This window comes from Phytophthora sojae, assembly GCF_000149755.1.
Source record: "Phytophthora sojae unplaced genomic scaffold PHYSOscaffold_21, whole genome shotgun sequence".
Classification (NCBI taxonomy): domain Eukaryota; phylum Oomycota; class Peronosporomycetes; order Peronosporales; family Peronosporaceae; genus Phytophthora; species Phytophthora sojae.
Genome location: NW_009258135.1, coordinates 239,302 through 259,911, shown reverse-complemented (window position 1 = coordinate 259,911; position 20,610 = coordinate 239,302). Strand labels below are relative to the sequence as shown.

The 20,610-nt window shown below is 48.9% G+C and overlaps 5 protein-coding genes across 5 annotated transcripts; 3 read left to right on the top strand and 2 right to left on the bottom strand.

The window, feature by feature from the left end:
• Positions 1 to 9,763: 9,763 nt before the first annotated feature.
• On the top strand, positions 9,764 to 15,371 carry PHYSODRAFT_342819 (hypothetical protein; the record flags this gene model as incomplete). The annotated part of the gene is made up of 5 exons (XM_009541307.1): positions 9,764 to 9,829; positions 9,898 to 10,284; positions 10,421 to 10,510; positions 14,968 to 15,067; positions 15,139 to 15,371. 5 exons carry the CDS (start codon positions 9,764 to 9,766, stop codon positions 15,369 to 15,371), a joined length of 876 nt encoding a protein of 291 aa, XP_009539602.1.
• A 207-nt stretch (positions 15,372 to 15,578) lies between these two features.
• On the bottom strand, positions 15,579 to 16,109 carry PHYSODRAFT_417366 (hypothetical protein; the record flags this gene model as incomplete). Its single annotated transcript, XM_009541306.1, has 1 exon — positions 15,579 to 16,109. A coding segment is annotated over one exon (531 nt), but the record flags the coding sequence as incomplete, so codon positions are not given.
• A 171-nt stretch (positions 16,110 to 16,280) lies between these two features.
• PHYSODRAFT_342817 (hypothetical protein) lies at positions 16,281 to 17,174 on the bottom strand (the record flags this gene model as incomplete). The annotated part of the gene is made up of 4 exons (XM_009541305.1): positions 16,281 to 16,463; positions 16,546 to 16,784; positions 16,814 to 16,952; positions 17,166 to 17,174. The coding sequence occupies 4 exons, from the start codon at positions 17,172 to 17,174 to the stop codon at positions 16,281 to 16,283; spliced, it is 570 nt and encodes a 189-aa protein (XP_009539600.1).
• Positions 17,175 to 18,008: 834 nt separating this feature from the next.
• On the top strand, positions 18,009 to 18,404 carry PHYSODRAFT_386002 (hypothetical protein; the record flags this gene model as incomplete). The annotated part of the gene is made up of 1 exon (XM_009541304.1): positions 18,009 to 18,404. A coding segment is annotated over one exon (396 nt), but the record flags the coding sequence as incomplete, so codon positions are not given.
• Positions 18,405 to 19,486: 1,082 nt separating this feature from the next.
• On the top strand, positions 19,487 to 20,610 carry PHYSODRAFT_250889 (hypothetical protein; the record flags this gene model as incomplete). Its single annotated transcript, XM_009541303.1, has 6 exons — positions 19,487 to 19,510; positions 19,591 to 19,658; positions 19,841 to 19,916; positions 19,954 to 20,067; positions 20,088 to 20,129; positions 20,254 to 20,610. The coding sequence occupies 6 exons, from the start codon at positions 19,487 to 19,489 to the stop codon at positions 20,608 to 20,610; spliced, it is 681 nt and encodes a 226-aa protein (XP_009539598.1).

The following is a 20,610-nucleotide window of genomic DNA, read 5'->3' as shown; positions in this document are numbered from 1 at the left end:
CTCCTTTTCGTTTGGAATTGACGGGACACGTCGTGAAACCAACCACGTACTCGGCTGCGCTTGCGAGAAACCTCTTGCTGCACAATTGGTTGTTCGTCGCGTACCAGCAAGTGGATTTGATCGGTGGAGGGGTCGGGCATACCTTTCTGCACGTCTTGGCCTGGAGCTCGTGATCTTTGTGTGTCAGCTCTTTAACAAGAGCCGATATTTTTCCGTCTTCAGCTTCTTTATGGCTTCAGTGTCGGACTGAAGCCATGCGTCATTGTTCTTTGCCAGGAAAAGCTGCAAGCTGCGCGCAGGAACCTCGATGTCTTCAATTTTCGCATTGATCGCATTTTTTTCAGGTGATTTATCGTCACATTCTTGTCGATGACGATAGAGAGCGTGCTGCCTTCCCCAATGATCGCGTTCCTCAACGCGACGGACTCTGAAATAATCGACATAGGGGCACGGAGAACGCGCTATTGGCCTCAAACTTTCAATAAATCAACATCAACAGACTTGAATCATGGGTACCCTGTCAATCCGCAATTGATGAGACGGTTCACATGGCTAACTTTTGCGCTAGTCGCACAAACTTCAGTTTTATGTATCCATTATGTGGTCCCTATACAGGGATGAGCGCCTATAAGAGCGCGTCGTAAACACATATTTTTACAAAGTTATAATATTAAACTCGAAAGTACAACATGTTGCACACATAAAGGCCTTTATGTTTGTATACCCGCCTAATATGATTTGAGACCCGCGCTCTTATAGACGCTCATCCCTGTACTCGATAAGATCCGGCCTCCTCGCACATCCTGACACACTATGTGTGTATGTGCAGAATGAGCTTTGTTGTAGATCATTGGCGATACTAGAACCGCTTTGATCAGGAATTTTACTGGGCAAAGAGAACGATTGAAGCGGGCTGAACAATAGCACTAGAGGTAAGCATTTGCATTTTCTATAAGCTACAAACAGATCTCAACCAAGGTTCACATTTTTAGTTTTGTAAAGCATTGTCGGTTGATATCCTGCATCTACAGTTTTAGGGCAAATTTCCGGGCAGATGCTGCGGCTGCGAAGCAGGCGCAGGAGATGGCCGTAGCTAATAAGAAAAATAATTAATAAAATAAAAGCTAGGGCTATGCATAGGCTGGGATAGCAATTTTACGGGGCAACCCGGATTTTTGACACAAAAAATAGTACTTCTGAACTTCAGAAGTACTATTTCAGAATCTGAAGTATGAAACACTGCAGTCGAAAATTGTTTTCGTCTGACAACTACCAGCTACATTGGAGTACGCATATAAAGACAATCGAAGAGAAATCCGGCTGCAACCTCGATCGCTAGAAGTTAAACTATCCACCGCCTCTTTTGCCTGGCAAGTGGTAAGATGCGCTATGAGTCCAGACGGCTTCTTGAGCGATACCTTTACGAAAATCCTGGTACATTATATTAGTTCTTAGTAAATGTTGCGATTTCGTATGTCTTGCCATTTAGGGGTTCTAAACTTATGGGGTCGCTGCGGCCCCATAAGTCTAGAACCCCTTGCGACCCGGTCGCAAGGTAGCGTGGCCACATCTTCTAGTCGATGAGCTATAGACACCACTCCCAACTTGAAAACTTGTCGTTCGTAGCGGTCGTACCTACCTATCCACCCGCATGCCCTGGCTGGGGGCGACAACAATTGCCGCAGTACCACCATCAAGGACCCCAAACTAACATGACTGTCCAGGTTGACTACGACGCTAAACTAGAGTAGCTTCAGCTGACGGGTGTTGTCTCTTAGTCGTCGTAGGCTGTGAGTGCGCGCTGGTCTCGCTGATGGGCATCACTTAGTGTTGTCGCTTCTTTTCGTCAGCTGTACGAAGGCAGCGGTTCGATATGCGAACTTTTTCAGGTGCGAAACTCATCTCTTGGGGGAGCGGAGTGTAGATCGCCACGACTTTGATCTGCGCCGAATTCGAAATGCTGAAGGTGCAACACGATTGATGTTTAGATCTACTAGACAGAAAGTGATATCGCCTCAGTTACCAGCTTCAGCTACCGGGTCACCAATAGAAAGACAGACAGCGACAAAGGACCACGGATACCGGCCTCAGTTACCGGCTTCAGTTACCGAGGCGCGAATAACCCGATTTAGCAGCATGACCTATGGGCCACTGCTATCCCAGTACGAGAGCTTTGAGTAGGCTGGGATAGCTAAGGAACGTTGGGTGAGGCAAACTCGGGGCTGCGGTACAGTGCATTTGTGTCTAATTCGGCGAGGCGGTGCATGTAAAAAATAAAGAAGTCAAGTAGTTGGCGTGTCCTCGACACTTGATTTTGAGTTACTACGTCCATAGGACCAGTTAAATGATCAAACATTTTGGCGTATAGCAGTCGAAAAAACGACACATTACGGAGTTTTGTTTGGAGACAATCCCTCGTACTCGTTGTATGGCTGCATCAGCTCCACACCATCGATCAACACTACAGACACGGTAAAAAGGTTGTACGTGCAAGTACGTTTTCTAATGGATAAACTTGGGCGCAAGGACTCGTATTCGGGTCTCCTTGTTATGTATCGCCAGTATCAGTTGAGAATTTACGCTCGAGCCATGATAGCGGTTTTGCAGCACAAATGTTGATCTAACACAGAATTCGAGTCAAGAAATACAGTTAGTTGATTCTAACTACGGGCATCTACTGCGGCTGCGAAGCTGGCGCAGCATCTGCCCGATAACGCGTCTATATGATACCCACCGGGGGCAGCCTAAACAGCATCACTAAAACTAGCAATCACATACGGAGCCAAAGCACCATGCCTGAGGGTACCTCAGTCTCTCGCGCTACACTCGCCAACTAACATTGCACATTTAAATAGGTACGACAACTCGATCGCGCGAAAGATATATCCGCGAGTGGACTTGCGCAAAATTACGTACATACTTGCGAGTGCTACTTAGCCGACACGCAGAAAACTCTGTCCAAGTGCTCACCATTTGCGGCCGTGTAGGCTGTCTCAGGCCTTACCCCCTCGTCCTCCAAAGCACCCACGGACCACGTCAAGAGAACCGCTGAAGCGCTGCAACATCGTTAGCTTGCACCCGCGGCCGTAGTGTCCAAAGCTGGAGCCGAGATTCGGGATTGATGGAGAACGCGTCATCCCATAGCATCAACGCAAATATTCAGTTTATTTCAGTTCGCCGGCTTCAGTTACCGGCTTCAGTTTACCGGAGCCAGTTACCGGGGTGACGCCGAATTAACCTGTGTTGGGCTGGCCACAGCACTCCCTCCGGGGTTACTGCTATCCCAGAATAAAGGGTTTATACCTTCGCGGAGCCCTAGTAAATTCTGGTCACTAAGCAGTGCTTTTAGTGACCAAAATTTTTAGCATCAATCAGTCGAAAAATTAATGCCAGCGGACTTTTATCAGATTTATTGTCAACTAGGGCTCCGCGAAGGCTGGGATAGGAGATTTTTTGTATAAATTCCTTCCCTTGTTTTTATTATAGTTTCTTATTAGCTACGGTCATCTCCTGCGCCTGCTTCGCAGCCGCAGCATCTGCCCGGAAATTTGCCAGTTAAAACTGTCTACCGGCAATGCTTTACAAAATTGAAAAGTGCAAACCTTGGCTGATATCTGTTTAGAGCTTGTAGCAATATTCAATTGCTTACCTTTAGTCTTTACTTCATTTCGTTCATGCGTACCCAGACATATACTGATTCATACCAGTGTTGTCGGTAGTGCACCGGTTCAATCTGCCCACGCATATAAACCGTTTGCTATGATGCCTTCATTTCGCGCTCGATCAGAAGTTTTTCTTACGCCTGCATTAAGACAACTACCACTACAGGACCGCATATTTTCGAGAGCTCATAACAAAACTAAACTACTACCCGTCTTAAGTGGTTGGCTATGACGCCGAATTGGAACAGTAGCTAGCTACGGCTGACCGACGGTGACGCTGCCCCGGTCTCTCTACGGTTTTTCAAGGCAGCAGATCTGCGCCAGCAACGCTGTGAGCTCGATGACCAAGATCTTGCAAGATGAAGGAACTGCCAGCACGGGCACCAGCCACAGACGCCAGGCGTTCCGTCCGCGCGTGGGACGCGATAGGAAAACCCCGATTGTGCAGATGTGCCAATTCGGGGACTGGTGGTCCGGGGGTTCGCAGTTCTCAGGGGTGAAAATATACCGATAGGAGATCCGATAGCACGGACACACCCGCCATGTCATTCTACACAAACAGCACTATGACTAAACGAAGGCTGAGATAGGAGGATTTTGGATTACGTGTACTTCGAAGAATTATTTTAGTGTTTTGAGTTAGGACGTACTTCTTTTACGATCTATCCGCATCTCCTGCGGCTGCTTCGTAGCCGCAGCATTTGCCCCGTGTGCACCTCAAAGCATATAGAACATTAAAAATGGAAATTACCCCAGACTCGTTGGCACGGCATTGAAATGGGTATGCTGCTCGAAAGTCGTGAGAATGTCGATGACACACGCGCCTGGCCTAACGACAGTTCGAATCTTTCGAGCTGCGAATACTAGCGCACCTATAACATCCTTGATCGGACTGGCAAATCACGAGCAAACAGGTAAGAACGTACGAGGCATATCGCTAATACATGGCGGAATAGAGAATTCCACGCATAGCTATTCTACAGTGGCTGCATTTACACCATGGGCGCATATTTCTTCATCTTGGATAAGGTCGCACAATTCTAGTAAACGCAATGAGACCGAGCATATAGAAAACCTCAAATTTCAGAGCTTCTTCGGGCCGCAGGCACGACTTTGTTCCATCCTGGGGGTTGGACCGGACTCAGCAAGACAACAATTAGCTCCTATTCGCTAAGCCCAAATGCTTTACCTACATGTACACTCCTCGCAATCGCTCACTATCGATATAATAGATACGAAGACCGAGTTTCACAGAGTGCATACAACATGTGCAGTAATTGGGGACCCGGGTGGTGAACGCGGGGGGGGGGGGGGGGGTTCGCAGTTCGGAGCTTCGCCAATACGAACTATCTTGTATTTAAAACGTTAAGATAGTTCGTATTCTAAAAAAACATTTATTCGGAAAACGCAGATAAAGATGCTTGACAATATCGTCGGATAGAAGTGTTTGGCTATTAGCCAAGTATTGCCGCTTGCAAATACTTTGCCCTCTAAAATAGACCACGCCTGTCTCTTAATATGAGTGGACACGAGATAGGCGAGGGCTGATTTAGCTTTATGCTTTGCTGGGGGCCGCTTTTAGGCCCAGAAACTCGGTTTGGCCCGTCTAGAATGGCATTTCTGCGTTTCCAAGTCGTAGAAAAGCGCCTTGGTCGAGAAAACAGAGCCCCAAGCTCGGATCTTAGACCGTACTGGCGAGATATATAAATCAGACCTAGGTCTTAATTAAGAGCTGGCTGGATTAAAATCGAGATTATTAACGAGATAATAAGCATGCGTTGGCCAAAATATCTGCAAACGGCAATACTTCTAGTACAATAAACAGCAGATGTGCCGCATTCCCGTTACTATTGTCACAATTGTACTATTCACAGGCATTTCCTCTGCCTGCCGGATGAGATGCCGTGTAAATACTAGATACTGGAAGACTACTTTAGTTTACCGTCTGCAATTAACCGGTATTGTAGATGAGGATGCATGTCGATCAGGCTACCTAGGTGTCATCGTGCCGAGCAGCCAAACGACAGATTTATAGCGCTACTTGCTGGATAGCGAATTTTACACTTTGAACGCCGCATCTGCATTCAAACTCGCGAGTCGAAGAATACATACTTGTCAGGTGCTTTGCGTTTGTATATGGCAAGCTCACGATTAGAATAAACAAAACCACTTCATTTGGTGGAGCGGCATGGACGGATAACCGCTGCAAAACCAAATCAAACCTCGAGACGCATTCAGCGTTTTTGAAATCGTATAGGTGCAGCTCCTGTCGAAACCGAGCCTTAGTGGCATCAAATTAAAATATGCGGTTCGAGATGACAACACCTTAATTAAAACACCCAACCCCAGGGCTCGGTAAATTTCAATATCCGTAACAATAACTCGCAGTAACTTACGGGAATAACTTACTGATACCCCGTCACCAATTTCGTGCAATCAGAAATAGGAAGTCTGGCGCAGAAATCTACACAATTTGTGCTTGGTATGATCACTTCCCCATGAATTCGACGGCAATTGGTGTGCAAGAGGAGGTTAAAAACACTAATAAGTATATAATAGTAAGAACCGTTGCTACTTACTTTTGCTGTGAAAATCTTACAGAAATCGAGCTCAATTGTAATAGAATGCTTATACTAAAAGCAAAATTTCGAACCTTGTGAGGTTTGTATCTGAATTACAGGTGCATGAGATCTAAGGCATGCTTTGGTAAGCGTAGGATATGATGTACGATGATGGGAAACCGAAGTAAACTATCCACATTAATTAGACACTTTTGTTCTTCTCGCCTTTATGGTTAACTCTTTTTAACTCTACACTTGAGTTGTGGCTACATTAGTGAGGGGAAATAAGAAAATAACCCAATTGTACTGGGATAGGAAACAACGTTAGTGCTGCTATCGCAGACCAAATCGGATTATATCGTGGTACGTCAAGTCAAACGACCTCTTGACATCTAACTGGTACATTTTCTAGCAACCGGTTTGACTCCGGTGCCGCACTGGGCCCTCCAAAAGGTTTATATGCGTGGGCACTTCGAACCGGTGTGCTACCGACGACACTGGTATGAATCCATACATATATTGACGAATTGAAGTAACGGGAACGATTGAAGTGGACTGTACAATAGCACTAGAGGTAAGCATTTGCATTTTCTATAAGCTACAAACAGATCTCAACCAAGGTTCACATTTTTTATTTTGTAAATCATTGCCGGTTGATATCTTGCTTCTACAGATTTAAGGCAAATTTTCGGGCAGATGCTGCGGCTGCGAAGCCGGCTGCGAAGCAGGCGCAGGAGATGACCGCAGCTAATAAGAAAAATAATCAATAAAAAGAAAAAAAAAGAAAAAAGGGGTTTATACCAAGGTCCTCCTACCCCAGCCTACGCGGAGCCCTAGTTAATTGGGGAAGGTTGGAGAGTCCAATCAATATCATATTGTATTTTGCTTAGCCCTGCCCAAGCCAGCTGCCCAACTGGAGAAGTAAGCCGCAGGTGACTATGAGGCCGGAATTTGCAAACATATCAGCTGCACAAGAGTACTAGCTGCAACAAATTGGCTTGAGTAGCTTGCACAGGATTCATACGGATGTCAAAGCTCAACATGCTGATTTGTATGGATTATAAGATTTAAAGTGGAATCGTCATAATGGGTGCATCCTGAAATCACAAATTGGTCTCGTAGCATAAGTGAAAGAAAACGAGCAGTGGAGTAAATTTGTGACGTAAAGTGAGGTTGTCAAAAGGGGTTGCCAAAAGGGGTGACCATCCTATACAAAACCCCATATGATACCCTCAAGTAGCAACAAAATAATGGTACTTTCAGTACTATTTTTCTCCGTAGAGGCAGCAACGTCGAGTATAATCACGTAGTAAATGTATCATAACCTGGACAAATGTGCGTCACAAATCTAAAATGTGATTTCAGGATGCACCCAATTTCGGCATTAATGGGAACATAGAAGTTGTTAAAATATTAAAGTATTGGACGCCGCCCAAAACCACCCTATCGGCGTATATGCCAAGGCCTGCGAGAGTTGATAGACCTAACATAACACCACTTCACATCTGGTGAGACCTAAATGTGGTCTCAATACACTCGGCGGTACTTCAAGGTATGCGGCCTCTGATTTGGCAACTTTAGTAGTTTTAGCTTTGTTTTTGTATGAGCTCATACAGAAGGTACCACCTCTGCCCTTAACAAGCAACCTTCTTTAAATTCTGGTATATATCACGAACCCTTGACATACAGTACTGAGAACGAGACGCCTGATATATCCGGATTTAAAAGGGAATCATATGTGGCAGACATCACTTTATGTGTTTTACATTGACCCTAATACCTAATCACATCGGTAAAATCGGGTATTAGTTGTTACCCGTCTCGCTCTCACGCTCTAGTAGTTGATTGGACGCTGTAGTCGTCAACCGACATGACCAAAACTGAGCTCAACGCTAGGCGTGAGTTGCCAACTATACGGTACTACGACGAACAAGGTGTCACGGACTGCGTTTCTGCATTCTTTCGACCATCAAATGTTTGTGTTTCGATGAAGCTCCATTCTTCGGGTGGCATACGCGGGCACCTGACAGCAATCTGGCCCTCGAGCGCAAAAGGACATTCTACTACAATACGACGTATTTGTATCATTTACTAGTGGCAGAAGGCTCTCCTTAACTAGTTAATGGACATATGACGGAAGCTGTGGCAGCGATAGATAGAAAACAACGTTTGCATGAGAACCATAGTTTCTCACTCCATCGTAGTAAGTAAAGACGGCACTGTACCTAAGCGTTGATGATGAAGAACCGGCTGTTCTCGTGCGCGGAAACTCGACGTGCTGGGAGATCAGATCCAACTTGCTGTCGGTCCGAATGCCGTTTTGCTAGCTATGGTAATGCTGCGAATGTGAAGACAAGACGACCATAATCGCGAAGTTCTGTACACTGCGTAGTAAATATCAACATTGCGTGTCCCCGTCACAAATGCACAGCGTTGGTGTAGTGCTACATAATACAACCAGATCTTACACTGTTTAACGTGGGTAGCTGCATCCATACACAACGAGCGTTCTGCACCAAGCTGCCCATACAGGAGCGACCGCTGTTTTGTGTGTTATACACAACGATGTGCCGCACCTTAAAAACCCTTTAGATTTTAGAAGCCTGCCGGTAAAGTTCAATTGAAGTTGAAGATAACATACAAAACTCATACTAAACTCAAGTGACTCAAACTTTCCGCAGCTTCAAGTTGAGTTACAGTAGCGCGTCTCGAGTCCTCTTTCGAGGCCCCAGTTAGATGTCAAGAGGGGTCCACGTTTGACTCTCGCTTTGAAGCCATTTACTTTTGCATATTTTTTCAGCAAGGCACGGTACTATCCTGGCTTAGGTTAATGGCTAATTGAAGCTATTATGGATCGCTCTATAGAAATGTATTTTTACGAGATGCTGCGGTAGGGACACTCGCACCCACCTCACTCGTTAAAAGTACACAGATCACTCGTTTAAGTGGCCCTTTCGGCCAATGAGATCGTACTCGTAAATATGGTCTCCGCTGAGGTGTACCACTTGCGGCTAGGAAGAGAAAGTGAGTGGCTTTCATTATGGCCCTCGAGCTTCAATTGCCTGGGCTGTACTGGTACAGCCCAGGCATTTAAAAACGATTTAGAAACATGGTGTTTTGTACACCGCCGATGATGAGCAGCCAGCAGAGGCAGCAAGCAAGCGGGTCTTGCGTTTAGCAGAAGAGGAAAGTAGCTTTCACATTGAGTAGCACAAACAGAGCAGTAGAAAGAGGTGATCAATGCTGAGTATTTGTGGAGCAGAGGACAACATAGCAGAAAATGTGCGCATGGAATTGCTGCGATCGCGTGATGCAATTGCTACGGAGCCAAGCCAAAAAGAGCAACGCAGGTTTGAAGTATCATGCGAGCAGAAGGCTAGAGACCTCGTGCGCGAAGAGCCTCGAAGAGACTCGAGCAGCGCTACTGTTACGATTTTGTTTGCGCCGTCTCACAAATTTTGTGGTCCTGGCCAGCACCGATCAGACCCAAACTTCCCCCGCCGCCATCAAGCAGCAGCTTCCTCCACTGTCCCTACCAGCATGCCCGTCATGTTCGATTCCCCGGACAGTCTGCTCGATATCGAACTCGAGATTGTGTCGGCCAAGGTGCGTGTGGTCACGAGCGTATCTCTGCACTTCTGCTCCCCATTCTAACGACTGCATTCGTTCTCCAGGGCATCGACACCGGTGACTACCTCGGCCTCAAGACCGCTCTCAAGGGCGAGTTCTCGTCGAGGGACGCGTACGTTTACATTGAGATCGACGGCCAGAAAGTGGCCTGGACGCGGCCGATCTTCGACACGCTCAAGCCTGAGTGGAACGAGAAGTTCGTCTTCAAGAATGTCCAGCACTCGTTGGTGTTCAAGCTTTCGCTGTTCGACAAGGATGTGGACGCCGACGACGAGTTGGGCGAGGCGCAGTTCATTGCCGACACCGCTATGTATGCCACGGAGACTGCGTTCGACCTGCCGATCACCATGGCCGGTAGAAACGCCGGCACACTTAGTATCAAGGTGAATTCGCACCCTGTGAGCTTTGACGAAGACGCCGAGCTGCAAGAGGTCGGACCTGTGCGCTACTCTGTGCACTCGAGCTTTTCGGCCGGGCTTCTGTCCATGCTAACGTCCAACGACGACCTTGGCCTACCGCGTCCAGCTACACAACATCCCGCAATTCTTGTCGAGAGACCACGAGTAGAACAAGAACTACCCAACGATCCAGCGGATCTTCTCGCCCGACCACCCGGAGTCGCCTGTGTTTCGTCAAGCAGTCATGACGCAGCACGCCGTGATTTACTCGTATTGGATATTGATTGTCGGCGAGGCAGTCATCACAATCAATATTGTACCAATATCAATATTTGCCCCAATATATTGCCATACTTGCCTTTAGTATGCCGATATATTGTACTATACTAGAGTATATGAGTACGTTGAGTAATGTTAGCATGATCGTCATGCACTTATTCCCAATGGTTAGCGAGTCTTTACCCCTAACTGTACGTGTCCGAACATGATTGACGGTCTGCCTAGTGTCTAAAGCGAAAGTGACCAGACAGAAGCATCGACGAGCAATGGTGGAGACTCGGTTGGGGGGACCTCTCCCTCTTTCATGACGTCTGTTGCCAAGGACACAAGCCAAGTTATTATCACCGACGTAGGTACCGCAGTAACGCTGCAGCTCTGAGGTCTAAAGTGTCTCCCCTCCTACGCATACGAAGTCTTTTCGCACGTAGTCGCAGTATCTGCTCAAATTTATTACGTATACACGTTGGTGCCATTACGTGGCTGTAAAGAAAACAGAAGTGCAGCCCTGCGGACCTCAAGGCTACTCTCATGGAGAAAACCATAGCTCGATAAGAGAGCAAGTCTACGTATACTTAATTCGGTTGTTCAGCGCCATCGACCCCTCGACGCGAAGCGTGAAAAAAACTGAGACTCGATTAAGTACTGACGATGGATTGGGGTCTGATGACCAGCAAAGTGCTATTACGGCTGTCAGAAGCATTCAATAGGCAACAGCCACGGAAAAAAGGAGAGGAAAACTAGCTTATGGTGCTCTTTAATATCGTAAGAGAAGGTAGGGGCAGTTTTTCTTCCTGAACAACAAAGTCGTGCCTCCGGCCCGAAGAAGCTCTGAAATTTCAGGTTTTCAACAAAAAAAAAGATTGGTGAAGCAAAAGAGGAAAGGGATGCACGTTAGGTTGAAATGTTCTTCTCCTCTACACTTAAGCAAATTCAGAGTTCTTCTCCGATTTTTCAATCGCTAATCCGTCAGTTGTTATTTCAATGATTTTGAGTAAATGTTAGCTTATAAGGAGAAAATGCAGCTATCCTAGTTATGATTTTCCAAATAAATTTCATAGACAAAATCGTGCCTCCGGCGCTCAGCTTCTCCACGAAATTCGGGTTCCAGCCGTGGACACGGCTGAAGCCCTTGATGACGGTACCTGTGATTTTCCCGAGGAGACCCCTGAGGATTGCGAGTCGCAATTTGCAACAACTGAGGGTGCGAAAATGTTCTCCTCCTTCTCGTCTCGTCAGTTGGTAGCTCTCTATCTTCGTTAACACTGTGAGTACGTAGTGGTTGCTTGTGTAGCTTTTTCCTTAGCGACAACAAGCGCCGCCAGGAGCAGGTGAACTGTCTGCATGTTGAATTGTGTAATACGGCGTGTTTCCACTCTGAGAAGTGCTGGTTTTGAGCCGAATCCGAAATGGACCCGTCGTACGGCACCCCTCCGCAAGACCGAGGGTAAAAAACTGCTGTAACTTGCACAGTGTCGCTGGCGATCACACTTTTATTCTCGTAGCTACTGCATTTATACTTGCGCTTCTCCGCGCCATTGACGTGTATTTCAATGCGTGAGATCACGGGCTGCTCCTGACCAACACCACCACTGATCAGCCGCACCGGTAGCTACGGCCCCCGTTCAGTGTCGTATCTGATAGCCAAGCGATTAGTACGCAGTGTTTGACTTACCGGGTCGAGTGGTATAACCAGTTAGTTAGTTAGCATGCTACGGGCCTGCTGCAATTGTACGCACTGGAATTAATCGCGTGTAGTGGCATCTCCATGTTGCAGGTAGATTGGACTGGGGCTTGGTGAGTGGGAAGGCCTGTTGCTTGGCTTAGTGGTCAATGCGAAATGGGAACTGAGAGAACAATGAGTGCTTCTATAGCTGAAGTCATACACTTGTCTATCAAATGACTCTGCACGATTGATGTTTAGCGCTAAGATCAAGGAGCCACCCCGGTAATCTGTTTTTCTATCGTTAACCCTTTCACTACCAGCCCAGCCCGATGCATTAATAGGTCCGCAGCGGTCCTATTAGAGCAGGTACATGTACTGTTGATTGGATAAAAATACGTCAGAGGGTTTTGGGAATGCAGCTCACCAAGATTAGTAGGACCGCTGCGGACCTATAATTTACGCAGTACCGTGAGCGCCAGATTAGTTTGGGAGCAAGCATACTTGAAATTTCACATTTCCACGAAGTCTTTGTGCTAACATGAAATAGATGTACGGGCGTCATACACGCCAGAGTATTCACAAACTCATAGTACTCCATGCCATCCAAGCGGCTCGCGCTGTGCAATTCTACCTCGGGCGCGAGACCATCAGCTACGACGTGGAGTTGTTCGAGAAGCGTGTGCTCACCAGGGCTCGCAATCGGGTACCCGTTTCTTGTACCCGCCCTACCCGCCTCGGGTATACCCGGTTTCGGGTCGGGTACGGGTACCCGAAGCAAACCTCGGGCGGTGCCACGGGTACCCGAAGTTGACGAAAAAAGTACTAAATTGTAATATTTCTTACTTATACCAGCTATATCATGCTCCTACGCCGTCTTCTTTTAGCCTCCACAAGCCCTTTTCACTCTGTATTGATTTCGCGTAGTTCCTACTTAAATGTTTAACTTTAAAACCGTGTCGGGAGATGTAACAGTCGGTCCGTCCGTACAAAATCTTGAGCCCTGGCTGGCCCGGGTACACCCGTGGCTTGTGGGCGGGCGGGTACGGGTACCCGACTTCGGCTTGGACGGCTACACGGGCGGGTACGGGTACCCGGTCAGCACCGTTTGCGAGCCCTGATGCTCACATGCTTTAATCGCTTTCTAGCGGCGGCAACGAGCAGCGTGCCACATTCACCGGGTGCCGCGCGCAACGACTGAGCGCGTAGAAGGAGTAGCTCGCACCTATTCTAAGCTAACATCTTACGAGGTTGCAATAGTACCAGGGCGCGGGTACACACTGTAGTGTACCTGTATATAGTGACTACATGCCGGCTAGTTGTTGCTGCCCGTGGAAGCATTCTCACCAATACTGGCGTATGGCTGTCATGAAAGCTCGTGTTGCTAGGCGGAGGCTCCGTTAGGCGATAAAAATGAGGCCGAGCTGGTAAGGAATATAGGGCAAGCTACATCTAATAGCAAGAAAGACGCCGTACAACGGAGCTATTAGTAGATGCCAAACACTATCTTACTAAAATCTCAGATAAGCCAACATGTAGAACTGCTGCAACAGGTAGCAGTGTAAAGGGTAGGATCGACGCCGGAGCCCTGTCAGTGGTTAGCGCCTGACAAGCAGAGCTAAGCTGGTAAGTTACCAATGGTAACCGGCCTCCTAGCTACAATGCAATATCATCAATATGTAACTGAAGGCGTAAATACACCAATCTTCTTTATCTCAGCGGGTTCTACACAGCTTGGCAGGGTTGAACAGCGGCGAGCTTGCCATTGTTATAAGCTCGCCGTACTCATGGTCCAGCTACTACTTATTACAGTACACCCCTTGATGCAACCTCAGCGTCATTATCTACATGTACATGTATGTCGACGATCAAAACGAATACGCACAACGTAGAAGAGCTATATCTACTGATGAGATGGCACAGTATCAATGCAGTCGTAGTATCTGACTATATTATTCAATCGCGCTACCTTCGCCTACACACACAGCGGAATATAGATACGCGTCAACTTACAAATGCAGACATTCTTGCATAGTACTATAGTGGTAGATAAGCTGGTAAAGTGCCCTCGAGCGAGGCGTACAACGGCTTGACAGCATTCGATCCTGTTGTCGATAAAAGCCTCGCCGTAGCGGCCCCATTCGCACGTCAATATGTTGCAGTAGAAGTATGGCACTAGGAGCGGCGGTCATCTCGCTAAATCGGAAATTCAGGTCTAATGCAGTACCGTGAGTTACTCCGCGGGCAAAAATAAGTTCCACGTGGAAGCAAAATGTTTCACTATTGGTTAATTTATTAAGGCGACTGCAATGTGATTGGCTGTCATATGGGTCCGGAGGGGACCTACTAAAAATCTCTGGTAGTGAAAAGGTTAAATTCTGATCGGTAAACGCAATTTTTCGACTTAGGTCGCTCGAATGTAGCTATTTGGGGTGCTCCACACAACCTGCCGCCACAGGTAACATTCACCTAAAATATCACCTTACGCGGGGTATGTGTATTCTTTTACTCCACTGCACTGCAGTTTGGCTTGCTATTTGTATGAAACCCCTCGTTTATCCATTAAAGGTTATTGATCGACTTGGTCAGGAATGCACTAAGTCATTAATAAGACCAGTGACTCCAATCGTCCCTTAACTCTGAAATAAATTTCAGAGAATATTGACAATAAATAGTGGATATTGATGACATCGCTACAATACAATATCGATGCCCAACAATATTGCAATTTTACAATATCAATTTTTATTTTCCGATCCCTGGCGAACGACACGAAGTACGGCGCGGTTTCCTCGCCCAACGAGTTCTTCGAGCTCAATCACAACGGTAGACGCCAGGACAAGCCCGTGCTCTTCACGTACGTCATCACCAACAAGGGTTGGTACTTCTCCGAGACTGGAGCAGACTTCTTCAAGGACATGCCCTCACGCACATACTGCACTCGGGAGCTGCCTTCTCTGTCAAGTACGCCGGCGAATTCCGCATTGACACCGACCGGTTCGACATGCCCACGCTGTTTATCGACAACAACAGTGGTACGTATGCGCCGCCCACCGAAGACCTGCTTCAGCTCCAGGCTCTCATGGAAAACAACGCCCCTGGAATTAATTGCATCGCGCTCGGCCAAAACGACGAATCATTGCAGGAGGCGCACAAGGAGACCCTGGCCGCATGGGAGTAGAGTACTGTAAGCAGCTCGGTTTAATAGACTTGGTCGGTGTGAATCAGAAGCTTATTTCGTTTCGTTTTGTTTCGCATTGAGGTACATTGATGTCACTTAACTTCTTTGGCTAACGACAGCTACGACCTTGTCGGCGGTTGTCTCAATCCAACCACCCTATGAAACTGTTCTAGCCGCAACCAGAGCCACCTTCACACACTAACGCGTGAAGGCCGCTAACCCCGAGGAGTTCTCATCGCTGTTTTGCTCCATCCAGTGACTAACGTCGCCGGAAGCGTAGTTGTACACGTCGTCCCAAATCGAGTCGGAGCCACAGACTCGGTTAAGGTTTCTTTGAAAGCTGCGGCGTGAGTCCATCGCCATGTTTGCGAGGGCGTCTGCCTTGCTGTTGTGCGCACGAGGGTGGTGCTGCCAGGAGATGACCGCCAATTTGTCGGCCACCCTTCGGCTTTGCCAATACAGCGGTCGTAAATGCTTGGCGCGTGGCGGTGTCCGCGTCTTCTGCTGATGAATGATGAGGTTGCTGTCACCTACCACATGAAGTGGCGTCCAGCCAAAACGAAGGCACGCCTTGAGCCCTGTCAGGAGCCCCATGTTCTCCACCACGTTATTGGTCGTGCTGGCTGCCGCGTAGGACATGCCAACGGCCCAACAGATCTCATGTCCACCCCGTACGTTTCCAATGCGGACCACTGCAGCACCACAGCCGCCAGGGCCTGGATTACCACGCGAGCCGCCATCGAAAAAACCAGAAGCTTGTGTTGCTAGCATGACGACTTATTGACGAGGAGGCTAGATACATGTGCGATGTAGTAGTCACTAGTACTAAGCTTCAAGTTGCTACAGAAGTAAGGACAATATTATCCAACTAACGAGGAACTTGACTATATTTATTTTAGGTTACTTATTTTACTGCGACCTCTTGCTGCGGTCCAGGGCCTCGACCGAAATTCCGGAGAAGTTGGTCTCGAGCAGCGCCTTGGGCTGCGGCAGCTCCTCCTTGGGCGGGGGGGCGTACGTGCCGCTGTTGTTGTCAATGAAAAGCTTGTAGTTGCCCGAGGGGTCCTTCTCAATGTGGAACTCTCCAGCGTACTAGACATTGAACTGAGCGCCCGAGTGCAGCATGTGGTTGGACAGAATGTCATTGAACGTCAATCTCGAACGTCACCTCGACCTGCGGCTCGCCACGCTTGGTGCGCTCCAGGCCCGAGATGTTGAACTCGCCGACCTTGTTGTTTGGCTTGACGCAGGCGCGCTCGCCATCGTAGATGCACACGTCCACGGACGTCTGGTAGTCCTCCTCCGTGGTGTACACGCGGATCTTGCGCACGGGGATGGCCGTGCTACGCTTGATGAGCACCGACATGACCTTGCCCACGGTCTCAATGCCGAGCGACAGCGAGGTCACGTCCACTAGCAGCAGCAAGTTGGTACAGCTGCACCGTAGGCCATGGCCTCGTCCGGGTTGATCGACTTGGACAGCTCTTTGCCGCCGAACAGCGTCGACATCATGGTCCGCACCTTGGGGATACGCGTCGAATTGCCCACCAGCACCAGTTCCCCCAGGTCCTCAGGGCCGTTCTCAACAGAGGTAGATTGGTAGATTTTGGTAGTATCCGTGCAACCTTGTACAACTTTTGAGCGTAATCGTCCCTGACGTAGAAAGGCGCAAGATATCACGAGGTAGTACAGGAGGTAGTACATGAACTTTATCAAACTTGAAAGAGTTCACGGTTGTACAGAGGGGAAAGTCGAATTTTTGCAGTTGAATTCCCTCGTTGCGGATGCGAGTACCTCCACCATTCCTCGAGTCTCCGTCAACCCCCCAGTTTGCTTTGGTTTCCCTCCCCCCTCGCTACTTTGACCTACATGCCACCTACCATCCCCGCTGCTGTAGCTGGGGGAGGCTACGAACGTGGCGCGCCCGCCCCAGTATTCTCCGTCTCCTCTAATAGCAGCGGGCCAAGAGTGTCTACAGCATCTCCATCTTCGACCCAGTCTCCAGGAAACGACAACATACGCGAGACCAATTCTCAAGCAGCTGAAGACGCGACTTTCAGCAGCTCCATGCTGTCAATATTCTCAATTGCTCTCGCGTAAGATACGGCTACTCCATTGTCGCTAAGCGAGGTTCAACCCTCTGGTACAACGGACGCGATAGTGCGCGTGGATGAGGTCGACGTGCACCAGGGTATCTCCTCGCATGAAGTGGGGCGTGAAGGAACCCCCGTCGAGTCGGTCACCATTGCTGAGCAAGTACGCCAGCAATATCCAGGTGCAGATGCAAGTGAAAGCTCGGACCAGGAAGAAGAGCAAGATCAAGGAAAGACCGCTGAAGGCACGGAGCTGAGTTTCGATGATTTCGAGTGGTTAACGGAGACGGTGGAGCGTGATGGGAGACAAGTAGAAGTCCCTGTCATTTCAACGATCAGAGGAATGCCGCCTACAAAAACGAAAGTCCTTGCTCTGCGTAGCTTTTGTATTGCAAGTGGCATTCGAGGTTACTAAAACAAACCCAAGGCTGTGCTGTTATCTCTGATCGCTCAACGGATGAAGAACGACAAGATCTACGGGCATATTTTTGAGAACAAGATGCAACAGCGGCGTGAGCCCGAGTCGAAGCAAGTGCAGTGCCCGTTTCGACTGGTTAACATTCTGTTTTCCAGTCGATTTGCGACTAGATTTGTCGCCCTTTTCGACCAGCGTACGCGTGCCGATCTCGGCACCGCTGTATCAGCGGAGGAACAGTTTTGGGAGGACGTTTTTGCTGCATTCTTAGATTGCACACCGGAGGAGGAGTTCGACAATTTGATTGGTGCCCACCCTGCATTGGACCCCAACTGTGTCAACCCTGCAAGCATCGTTCAGCACTCGGTCAAGCAAATCCGCCAAATTTGGGGATCGGCTCACGGAGCTTACCGCCAGGCCCACATCCGCTTTACCACGACTGGCACAAACGGCAAGGACTTCTACAAGTACTGTAACGGGCGTTTGGATGCACTTTACATTCATATGCACCTACAGATAAAGCGTGAGCTTGTCGGTGCTGTGAATCGTGACCTGCCAGACGACGTTTTCTACGAGAGCACCGATTCAACGCAGCGTGAAACGGGGTCGGGTTCAAACCGCAGGAAGAAAAACAAGGTAGCTGAAGCAATCCGGGACTTTGGAAACCAGGCATGGCGGGTAGAGCTGGCAACGCTCAAGCAAGTTTCGGAGGAACGCAAAATTTGCCTTATGGAAAAACAAGTGTCGAGCCGATCGAATTACCTGCAGCGCAAGCTAGAGATCGAAGTGAAGAGTGCAGCAACGAAGGATTACACTTTTCTCAGCGATCGGATCCGGGCTCTGATTGTGCTTCAAGATCCCAAGACCAATCCGAGGGTTCTTCAAGATCTGGACGAGGAAATCACGGTACTGACGGCGAAGAGGCAGAAATCGAAGCATGATCTAGTTTGGTGATGAATGCGGCAAACCAACATACAATTGGGGGAGTCTAGGTCAGTTCCTAATCAATACATTTCTAGTGAACGTGATTTTGACGTCTATAGCTTTTTTGCGAGCATCTTACCGTTAGCAGCCGCCTACCGTTGGGTCATACGGATTCCGTCATATCTCTTTTGTTCATGCCCCACAACTTTGAAAAAACCAACGCAAGCAGAGGTTCAGCGACAAAACACAACGTAGGTTTTGCTGTGGCAGGTAACCATGTCGACACAGTATGGACAGAGATCTCGCCACCGCCGATGATCACTTTATCATGGTAGAGTCCACAAGATGACAAGCAGAGGCTGGCATACAGATTACCACGCGCTATACGCTTAGTCAGTACCGGCACAGCAACCCTCCGGTTCGGGCTCCATCGGTAAATGTGGAGTACATGATGCCGGCCCAAGTCAAGTGACCGCTCCCATTTCACACTGGCACCTGGAAACTGCATGATCATAAACATCTTTATGTTGTCTTCCTAGTCATTAAATCCATATCGTCGTATTAGCTGGTGTAGAAGTTTATCTTTGCAGTCTGTCACCGTGTGAGTGCTCATTTGCCCAATAGAGTATTATAACCAGTGGTACGACACTCACCTGGATCAACGCACCGGCCACACAGTCAAGATGCAGGCCAACGTTGGACGCAAGGTGTGTTGCCTGATGCGTTTCGGCAAGTTCAGCGATACAGATAGTGCATCGTCGCTCTGCTGTACTTGCCCAAGATGCAGTCCACGAGCTCCGCTGTGCCCTCCCAGTTGTCGGCGCCCTCGGTGTATGCGCAGTCGCCGTGCAACGCGTGAGCCCAAAGCCACAGATGAGCACCGTGTCGCCCAAGCTACTGTCAATTGCGTCGCTGTTTATGAAGAACGAGTAGCAGCACCCACAAATGCCCAAAGTAAGTCGAAGTGACCAATTAAGAGTACCCAAATGAGCGATGAAGAACCCAAATAAGAGCTCACTTGACCCACTAACTAACAGCACAGCGCAAATGTCGCCGCCTGCCGACGCCACCGTCGCCAAGGAGCGACACGAAGGCGCGCCGCTGAACCGCCGCGTGTTCGACTCGTGGGAGGCTACATAGACTCGTACAGCTACCAGATCTTCCGCAAGCGCACGCCCACGTCCGTGAAGCTCCGCAACCGGCGGCGTCGGCGGACAGCGCGCGCCTAATCCCGCTAAAGTACATCAACTACTCGGTCACGCTCGTGTGCACACACAGCGGTAGCTACAGTATGTGTCCCGCGGCACGGGGCGGCGCTCGCGCCAGGTAAGCTGATAACTTACAGTCTGACATCAAACGGCAATTGCTTTATTGACTCGTGCTGTTTGATCATGCCAGGACGTGCGCGCCATGCACTGCAATGTGCAGTTGAACGCGTGCTTGAATGAAGCTCGTGGACCCGGAGGTTAACCGCTACGAGGTCAACGTCACGCGGGCGCTGCTGACGCACAACCACCGCGTGGACAAGGAGACGTACCAACAGTACAGCAACGCGAGGCTTGGTCTCTCGGACGAGCTGCTCAGCTGCGTCGAGCTCATGCACAAGACCAGCGTCAAGCCCAAGGAGATCCGCTCCTATATCATTGAGAACTCGAGCTGCACGCCGACTTTCAAGGACGTGCAGAACATGCTACAGCGGCTGCGGAACCAGGAGCGCGCTGCGGCGGCGAAGGCGACCAGCTTTCACCCTCCAGCGGCCAAAGCCGGCTTGCTGTCGTACCGAGCACCCCCGGGAGACATTGCGTGA